The sequence below is a fragment of the Suricata suricatta genome, chromosome 6, assembly GCF_006229205.1.
Source record: "Suricata suricatta isolate VVHF042 chromosome 6, meerkat_22Aug2017_6uvM2_HiC, whole genome shotgun sequence".
Taxonomy (NCBI): Eukaryota; Metazoa; Chordata; class Mammalia; order Carnivora; family Herpestidae; genus Suricata; species Suricata suricatta.
In genome coordinates, this window is record NC_043705.1 from 123,054,219 (window position 1) to 123,064,395 (window position 10,177).

General features: G+C 47.3%; 1 protein-coding gene across 2 annotated transcripts in view; it reads right to left on the reverse strand.

Moving 5' to 3' along the window:
- Nucleotides 1–10,177, reverse strand: part of NPR3 (natriuretic peptide receptor 3) — a 69,551-nt gene extending 59,374 nt beyond the window's left edge. For both annotated transcript variants that reach the window (XM_029941537.1, XM_029941535.1), the window contains exon 1: nucleotides 9,421–10,177. In XM_029941537.1, coding sequence (XP_029797397.1) covers nucleotides 9,421–10,177 — 757 coding nt within the window. The remainder of the gene's footprint in view (nucleotides 1–9,420) is intronic.

Below are 10,177 nucleotides of genomic sequence, written 5' to 3' on the forward strand. Positions count from 1 at the left end.
CTTGAGATGCAGATGACTTAATTTCAGTGATAACCAAAATGGTCACGAACACATCTGTGTCAGCATGTACCTGGGCACACCAAGAAGCCAAACTGTAAGAAGTAGAATGTTAGTGAGGATGAAATCAGAATCCGGGAGGTCAGTTGAAGGATTCAGGCACCCAAAGGCATCAGGCCCTGATAACCCTAAGAATCCATGCGAGTGCTTTACTTGGCCCAGGACCGAGCAGGCTGTGACCTTAGGCTGGAGCGCAAGCTTCCCCAAGTCCTGGACGGGCTCTTGCCCCTCCATCACTTCTTTGTCTATTTTTACAGTCCTGGCCTATCTCCTTCTCCCTATTCCCATCGCCACTAAGACCAAACTCTCTGACAGACACATTCTTTTTTTAAAATGTCACTACCTGCTTGGGTTGGGCAAGAGTGACCCACAGCAGCAGTGTGTCTATCTAAGCATTTGATTATTTCTTTTAGGTTTATTTATTTTTGAGAGAGAAAGACCACATGCAGGGGAAAGGCAGAGAGAGACGGAGACAGAGGATCCCAAGAAGGCCCTGCACTGACAGCAACTGGCCCAATGCAGGGCTCGAACCCAACAATGTTGCGATCGTGACTGAGCCAAAGTCATATGTGCAACAACTGAGCCACCCAGATGCCCCAATTTTGATTATTTTAGCTCTCATCCATTTTGTGTTGACAATGTAGTTAAATTCTCAAAAAGGAAACCTTTTTTTTTTATGTTTCTTTAATTTTGAGAGAGTGACAGAGCAGGAATAGTGGAGGAGCAGAGAGAGTGGGAGACAGAGAGTCTGGAGCAGGCTCCAGGCTCTGAGCTATCAGCACAGAGCGGGATGTGGGGCTCGAACCCACAAACCATGAGATCATGACCTGAGCCAGAGTCGGCTGCTTAACCAACTGAGCCGCTCAGAAGCCCCTCAAAAAGGAAATCTTAACTTCCAAGTTCATGGGCAGGATATTGTTTTTTCTTGCATAAAACAAATCCATAATGCACATTATCATCCAGTATAAGTTGGAACAAGCACTTGCAGGCACCAGCAGAGCAGAGAGAATGCAGAATCCTTCTAGATCTGAAGGCTGTTCCCTAATCTCTTACCACTATTTCATTCATGCCTAACTCAACAGCAACGATTTTTAGCAACTTGCCTTTATACAATCTGTCAGAAGGTTTAAAATAGTTTTCACTAAAATAACTTTCTCTTCCTACTCATGTTTCATCAGTTTATATAATAACTAATTAAATTACATACTTATGATAATAAGTACAAGTGGTATAAACAGATTTGGCAACAACTCTTGGAAAGGATGTGGACAAGTGTGAGAAGAGTGTAGGCATACTCAGGAGAAGTATACAACTACCAACATTGACCAACGGTCAACAAAGTGTATAGAGAAAAAGAGAGCTTCAGCTAATCCTACACGCTGCTAAAATGAAGGTCAGTTAAGACAATTTGTGCTGTATTTAAGTATAGTTAAATATATAAATAGTAAATTTTTTCAAACTGTTAAGTTTCTAAAAGAGCGGGTGATGATGTGATCCCAAGTTTCTGGATGGAATGTTCATCATTCTGCTCTATTTCTGTCTCCTTGCCAAAGACCTTGTGATGTCCCATGGCGTCCTCCACCATCTGATTCCCAGTGTCATCTGTAAGTGACTTCTATCGCAACATGTTCTTACAATCACTCTTAGAATGGCAGAGAGCAGTGCAGAGGGGTAGCGACAGAAGTCAACTCAGAGAACCAGGACCAGTGCAGGTAGCATAACCGAGGCTCAGGTGTCCATCTGGAGCAACCTCTAATAGAGCGGCACTCCTCATCTCTCTCAGTGGACGTTCATTTACCCCTCTCCCCTCCCCCACCCCAAAGGAAAAGGAGTAACTTGTTGGATCGGTGAGTCTGAAAACAAAAATGTCATGCTGGACCCAGCCTTTTTTTCCCCTCATTTTTTATGGTAGGTCTACTTGCAGAGGGCACATATTAGGGGAGAAATAATAGCAAACAGGCCATCTTGGCAACAAATCTAAATCCATATTTTCCAGTAGGTTTTACCAGTAATAAAACATATTTCAGAGCACCTGGATAACTCAGTTGGGTAAGCATTTGACTCTTGGTTTTGGCTCAACACAGAATCTGCTTGGGATTCTCTTTCTCCCCCTCTCTCTCTGCTTCTCCCCTGCTCGCTTGCTCTCAAAATTAAATAAATAAATATTTGTTTCAAAAAGGGAAAAGAGATGTTATGTCATGAAAGTGAAGCAAGATATGTCGTGTGCTGCAAATCAAAAATATGATAGCAGAAATTAGAAACCAAAACTTAATAGAAATCTGGGGAGTAGTCAAAGGAACATCTAAATAAGAGGAACTTCTTTAAAATGACAGGTGGCAAAAAATAAAATAAAAATAAAATGACAGGTGATACCATCAGAATGGCTAAAATTAACTCAGGAAACAACAAAGATTGGTGAAATGTGGAGAAAGGGGAACCTTCTGCACTGCTGGTGGGAATGCAAACTTGTGCAGTCACTCTCACAAGTGAATTTTTTTCCTCAAAAAATTAAAAATAGAAACATCCTACTACCCGGCAATTGCACTACTAGGAGTTTATTCAAAGGATACAAAAATGCTGATTTGAGGGGCACCTGGGTGGCTCAGCCAGTTAAGTGGCCAACTTTGGCCCAAGTCATGATCTCACAGCTTGTGGGTTCGAGTTCCACAGGTTGGAGCCTGCTTCGCGGATTCTGCGTCTCCATCTCCCTTTGCCCCTCCCCCACTTGCACTCTGTGTCTCTCTCTCTCTCTCTCTCTCTCTCAAAAATACGTAAACATTTAAAAATATTTTAATGCTAATTCCAAGGGGCACATGCACCCCAATGTTTATAGCAGCACTATCAACAACAGTTAAATTATGGAAAGAGCCCAAATGTCAAAGACTAATGAATGGATTAAGAAGATGTGGAATACTACTCAGTGATGAAAAAGAATGAAATCTTGCCATGTGCAACAACATGGATGGAATTAGAGTGTATTATGCTAAGCAAAATTAGTCAGAGAAAGACAGGTATCATATGATTTCACTTATATGTAGGTACTGAGAAACTCAACAGATGAACACAGGGGAAGGGAAAGAAAAATAAAATAAAAAGAGACAGGGAGGCAAACCATAAAGACCCTTAAAGATGGAGAACAAACTGAGGACTGTTAGAGGGGAGGTGGTAGGGGGATGGGTTAAATGGATGTCGGGCAATGGAGGGCATTTTTGGGGATGAGCATTGGGTGTCATATAAGAAATGATTGCTGGGCTCTACCCCTGAAGCCAAGACAACACTTTATGTTAACCAACTTTAATTTAATAAATAAATAAACAAACAAACAGATAAAAGACAAGTAGCAAATAGGATAAAAAGGATAAGAAAAGTAAAGTTTTGATCCAGGAAACCTGCATTGAACATCAAAACAATACAATTCTAGGGGCGCCTGGATGGCTCAGTCAGTGAAGCATCTGACTTTGGCTCAGGTCATGATCTCATTGCTTATGAAATGAAGCCCCATGCCAGGCTCAGTGCTGAGGGCTCAGAGCCTGAAGCCTGCTTTGGACTCTGTGTCTCCCTCTCTCTCTGCCCTTCCACCACTCGTGCTCTGCCTCTCTCTCTCTCTCTCTCAAAAACAAATAAACATTAAAAATTTTTAATAAAATAAAATAATTTTTTAAATATTAAAGCATTGGGAGCAAAAAGAAAATTCTAAAATTTTTAAGGAAAAAAAAACAGATAACAAACAACAGGTCAAGCATCCAAATCGATTCAAGCTTCCCAGTAGCAACAGTGGAATTTAGAAGACAATCCTTCAAATCTTGAGGGAACATGATTTGCAACCTAGAATTCCACAATAGTGTATAAGGGTAGAATGAAGACATTTTCAATCATGAAAGGTACCAAGCTTTTGCTCTCATTCACCCCTTCTGAGAAAGCTCCTAAAGGATGTGCTCCACAAAACAAAGAGCACAAGCCAAGAAAGGTGAACACATAGGGATATAGTCAGAGAGACGGGGAGGCAATGGCAGATGCAAGGGGGTGTTGGAGAAAGAATCCAGACTGACAGCCGGGCAAACTGCATAGATAATAACATCTCAGGGGACTTCAAATAGAGTAAATAGATAATTCAGCTATAAGTTCATAGGAAACTAAGCAAACAATCAAAAACAGACTTTTTTTAAACGCAAGGAAAACTAGAACAAGAAAGGAAATGTCATTGGAATAGCCTATATGACCCAACTACAAATAGCCTTTAAAAGGCAATAATGATACAGACCCTGAATGCTGAGCTAACCAAAAATGTTCACACGACCACTGGAGAGGATGGCTGCAGGGAAAAGCTTGAGTGTGTGGTTAACACGTGGTAGAAGAGAACTAAATTATCGTCTTCCACAGGGATGGCAAGAGAGAAGTCCGAAAACTGAAATAATCAAAGTAACATGTTATTTGGAGGTCTGAAGTCAAATGCCTACAGAAATAGCTGCAAAAGTTGAAAATACTTTCCTCTGGGAAGTGGTAAATGGGAAGTAGGAGAAAAGAAATTCTTGTTCCTAATAAGCCTTGTGTAATCTTACTTTTTTAAAGTTTATTTATTTATTTGGGGGTGAGAGGGGAAGAGAGAGAGGGAGGAGAGAGAATCCAAGCAGGCTCTGCACTGTCAGCATGGAGCCCAATGCAGAGCTCGAACTCATGAACCGTGAGATCATGACCTGAACCAAAGTCGGACACTTAACCCACTGAGCCACCCAAGCACCCAACCTTTTGACTTTTTAAACTATGTAAGTGTATAACTAACTCCCATACAATTAATATTTTTAAAAAATACTTCTTTCTGGCTATTCCTACACTATACAACACCGAATTTCATTTGCAAAATAGAGATTGCACTTTTAAGGTTTTTTTATGTTTTTATTTTATTTTTGAGCGGGAGAGAGAGTACTAGCTAGGGAGAGGCAGAGAGAGAGGGAGACACAGAATCAGAAGTAGGCTCCAGGCTCTGAGCAGTCAGCAGAGAGCCCGACGTGGGGCTTGAATTCGCAGACTGTGAGCTCATGCCTGAACTGAAGTTGGCCACTCAACCCACTGAGCCACCCAGGCGCCCCGAGATTGCCCTTTTACTTTTGCTTTTCACAAAGTTCCATCTACTCCAAAGGCTTTCAGACTTGCTACGCTACAGCTAACAATGCTTCTTTCTTCCCCTGCTGTGTGATAGTTATTTTACACTTATCATGCATTCTTTGCTCAAAAATTCTGCTGACCTACCACTTACTTGGTCCTTTACCCCAGGCTATTTCTAAAAATAAATGACTCTTGTACTGATTAAATACCATTATCTCTACAGTTGCTATGCAGGCCCAGATTAATAACATATTAATAACTAAAAGGATCACACTACAGTTCTTCACACAAAAATGGGGGGGGCGGTGTGTGAGATACTTCTGGTTCTGCATCTCAGAAGATGTGTAGACAAAACAACTACTGGCCTCTATTGCTTGAAAACATTTTTATTTTTAAATTAGCTTTTTTGAAACTAAATTTATTGCTGAGTATAGAATATTGAGGACAGCAGCGGACTGTAGACTTGAATCAATTTTAACTAAAGATCATTATTTTTTATGAATATATACTCAGGTGTGTGTATTTTGGTGATGATATATGTTGGCTAAAGATAAAAGAGGAGGGGAAATTTTTAGCTATTGACTGCAATGCAAAGTCCCTAAAGGGAATAATTAATGTCCCTCAGTTCTTCATGTTACAGTACAGCACACGGCCAAATGACATTTTCGTCACGTTATTACTTGAGATGGTGGTATTATCAGTTTTTACCCATTAAGAAATTCAAACATTTGTGATATGTTTTTAAAGATGAACTTAAGATCAGGTGTGCCTCAGTGGCTCAGTCGATTAAGTGTCCGACTTCCACTTAGGTGGTGATCTCACAGTTGGGTGAGTTCGAGCCCTGTGTCAGGCACTATGCTAACAGCTCAGAGCCTGGAGCCTGCTTCCGATTCTGTGTCTCCCTCTCTCTCTGCCCCTCTCCCACTCATGCTTTCTCTCTTTCTCTCAGAAATAAATAAACATTAAAAAATAATAAAGATTAACTGAAGATCAAAAAATGTGCCAAAAATGTTATCTGCAAAACTCGGGGGGAAGGGGAGGCTCTCTAGTCTCTGAGCTTTAACATGGAGTTTTCAAGGACAAAAATGTGGTCAGTCACATGTTTCATATCTTAATGAACACAAATCCAAACCCAGGATCAGTGTGAAAAGGCCTGATTCTCATCGAACCAAACCACCGGTTCAGGGAAGAAGTTCTACAGCAGAGAAAGTGCCTTGCCCAGGCCATGCAGCCACTAAGTGGAGATGCCAAAGCCAGAGCACTGCTTCCCCTCCCAAGGTTCTTTCCCCACCGCATGGCCTCACCTCTGTAAGGGTGATTACCATCACATACATAAAATAAAAATAACTATAATAAAACCTCACATTTACATTCCAGCCCCGCCTCAGCACATTCCGCGCGTTAGCCCATTTAACCTTCCCAGCATCCCCAAGATGGGATACCCCAACCAACCCCTACTTGACCTGAGGAGGCTGAGGTACTGAGGTTTAGTAGCAGCCCACCTGTTTGGTTAGTGAATGCCTGAGCCAGGCAGGTGCTCTGGGAGTCAATTGGTACAGAAGCCCTATTTAACACTTCAACCACTTATGGAGAAGTAAGAGTGATTAGTAAAATGTCCCCAGAAAGGGGCACCTGGGTGGCTTAGTCAGTTGAGCGACCCAGGCCATGATTTTGGCTCAGGCCATGATCTCACAGTCTGTGGGATAGAGCCTGGCATTGGGCTTTGTGCCCACAGCTCAGACCCTGCTGGGGATTCTCTCCCACTCCCATCTTTCTGCCCCTCCCCCACTTGCTCTCTCTCTGTCTCAAAATAAATAACCATTTTGGGGGGTCTGGGTGGCTCAGTCGGTTAAGCTTCCGACCTCGAACTTCTGCTCAGGTTATGATCTCATGGTTCATGAGTTCAAGTCCCATGTGGGCTCTGTGGTGACAGCTCAGAGCCTGGCGCCTGCTTCAGATTCTATGTCTCCCTCCTTCTCTGCCCCTCACCTTCTCAAACTCTGTCTCTCTCTCAAAAATAAATAAACATTACAAAATTTTTTAATAAATATATGACATTAAAAAATTTTTTTACGTTCCCCAGAGATAGCTTTGTTATCAAGCAGCTTTCTCTCCTGAGGGTAGAAAAATGGGGAGTGGAGGTGAAGACTGAGGAGAGAAACTGTTCTGTTTTATAATTCTGAATATTTACATGTTTCCACCAAGTCACTGCTGGAAATGTATTTTAGAGTAAGCATGGTAGCCTTATCACCTGTAAAGAATACAGTTCAGCCCAGCAAACTTCCACTACTAAATTCAAACTTGGAAGAAAAAAATAGAAGCAGCAGCAAAAAATTCTGGCAACAGCTCTGAGGCTTTGAGATTTAAAATAATCACTATAGCCCAGAGCCTCTGAAGCCCCCAGGCCTGCCTCTCTACCCCTTGCCTCCTCCACACCATTATGAGGCTGAGGGGCCTGTCCCCCATCTAGGCTGCCAGCTCCCCTAGGCCAAGAATCGCTGGCTCACCAGCAGCAGCATTTGGACCATCCCGGCTGCGGCAGCCTAGATGGCCTTGGCAGATCGCGGCCCCGCGCCCTCAGGGTAACACGCCCCCAATTCCCAGCCCTTCCTGACCTCTCAAGCCAGGCCCTGGAAATGCCAGCCCTCGAAAGCCAAGAGCTGAAGAATCAGGTTCTGGGGAACAAGGAAACCCGAGGTCTGCAGGTTCTGCGGTAACCTGGGGACCCGGAGAGGGGAAAGACGTAGCCGTAGGTTTCTCCGCCGGGCGTGGCGAGGCCGCAGCGGTTGGACACAAGTGCCCTTTTTCATAATCAGCGAACCGGGCGTCCCGCCTGCTTGTCTGGCAGGGACTCGGCGCAGACAGCCTGGAGTTCAACGCTCAAAACTTGGCGGTGCATCCCCACTGTCAACACCTCCCACCTCTTCCCTCTAAAGAGTGCGTTCACTCCCGAGTTGAGTACGAGTGGCCAAACTGGGAAAGAGGGATGGCCACAGCGCCATCCTCCGTGGAGCCTGTGCCCACTATCACCTGTTCCTGAGGCCCCTCGTTTCCGGTTGCCCTGGGTCCCACGGCCAGTGCCCAGGCCCCTGACCTTGCCAAGTCGTGGAGTCGCCCTGGTTTGGCTCAGCCCTTCTCCTCTTTGGCGTGGGGCCGTGGGGTCGTGGAGGGCTTTGCTTGGACTGCACCACTGACAATCCAGGCGCGTGCGCGCCAGGGGGAGCAGAGGTAGGATTCCCTGAGCACAGTGCACGCCAAACTTCACACCCAGAAGGAGGAAACCGCACTATACTGGGACCTCAGCCCACCTTCACGCAGCCTATACGGCCCTGAACGAGTCCTCACTGGGGCCTTCCGCAATTAAGTATCCGCGGCCAGCCGCTTCTCCTCCCGCTCCTTGTAGCCATAGCTGCCATCCTCAACCTTGAGCTTTGTCCCCGTCAGTGGTTATTCAAACCTCCACAGACCCGGGAAGAAAACTTAGGGGCGCACTTGGAAAAGCAGTACAGCGCCGGCTTCTCCAGCGCTCTCGCGCGCAAAGCTTGGATCAGGACGCTTTAGAGACCGCGGTGCGTAACGCACCGCGGGCGGGGTTGGGGGTGCGGGTGGTGAGTGAGCCTGAATCCAGACACAGCAAGGCATTTTTGGAGGAAACCTCAGGAGCTCGTTTATAAGGGCCACGGGGGGTGGGGGGATGAGAAGGGCGAAACAATGACCTTTTAGAAGAAAGCTGGGATTTGTGGAAGGAGCGGCCAGGGAAACCCGCAGAACCGAGCTAGCCAAATAGCGGCGAGCCAGCTGCGAAGCGTCCGCAGACGCTTCCGCCCTAGAAGGGGGCGACACGTCGGTTAACGACTGAGCAACAAGTTCTTTCGGCCTTAGGACGTTTTCAGACGGTGGTTGGAGCAGGGCACCGGAGTGCGCCCCCAATCACCAGCCTGGCGCTGGCGAAGGGGGGAGGGAGGAAGAAAAGCCCAAGCTGTTCGACAGCACCTGTCAGACCTGCGCGAGCGGGAGCTGCAGGCTCAGACGCCCCTCCCCCCAGGCCCTCTACAATCACCCCATGGCCTCGAAGGGCGATTATCAAAGGTGGTCGCAGCCAACAGCGCGCACCCCGGCGAACCCCCGTGTTCACGACCTCCCCCTGTTCTCTGTGCAGCAGTGGGTGGTGGACACCGCATAGGAGAGGACGGCTACGTAAGGCGAGCCGCGGGGAGTCGTTGGGTTAGGGCCGGAAGTGGGGGACGCGCTCCTGCTCACCTCGCTCGCTGGCCTGGATGTAGCGCACGATGTCGTCCAGATCCAAGTCTTTGGTCTCATCGAAATTGTAGGCGGACGTATGCAAGCCCTCCTCCTGGAAGACTTCGTGGACCCCTTCGAGGGTGAAGTAGCAGTTCCGCTCCAGCTTGTCATCGCTGTAGACCAGCGCGGCGCGGCTCCACTGATGGTGGCGGAATAGGGCGAGCATCATCTCGCCCATTTTAGCGTATGCGGGTGCCACGCGCGTGAGGTGCGAGTACTCCGTCTCCTTGTGCTGGAAGCCCGCGGCCAGTGCCCCTGCCGACAACATAGGCAGGTCCCAGTGCGACGCGAGCCGGGCCACCGGCGCTGCCGCGTACTCGCACACCGGCCCCAAGATGAGATCTGGCTTGGCGCCGCGTGCCATCGCCACGCGGTCCACCAGGCTGAAGAGTGCGCGGTTGCCGCAGTCCGAGTCTTCGTAGGCCACCTGGAAGCGAGAGCCGGGTGGCAGAAGCCGCCTCTCGGTCCCGTTGCCCTCCAGGCTGCGCAACGCATATTCGATGGCCGGCCGCACCCGGGCCAGAGAGAACAGGTAGGAGTCGTCCCGGGGCAACAGTACCAGCACCTCGATCTTCTGCGGCGGCAGCCCCTCTCTCTCCGGGCGCCCTCCGCCGGGGCTGGCGCCCTCGCCGCCGCCGCCACCGGTGCTGCCGACCAGCAACGCCCAGACGAGCAAGACACACTCGGAGAAAGTGAGCACCAGCCGGGACTGCAT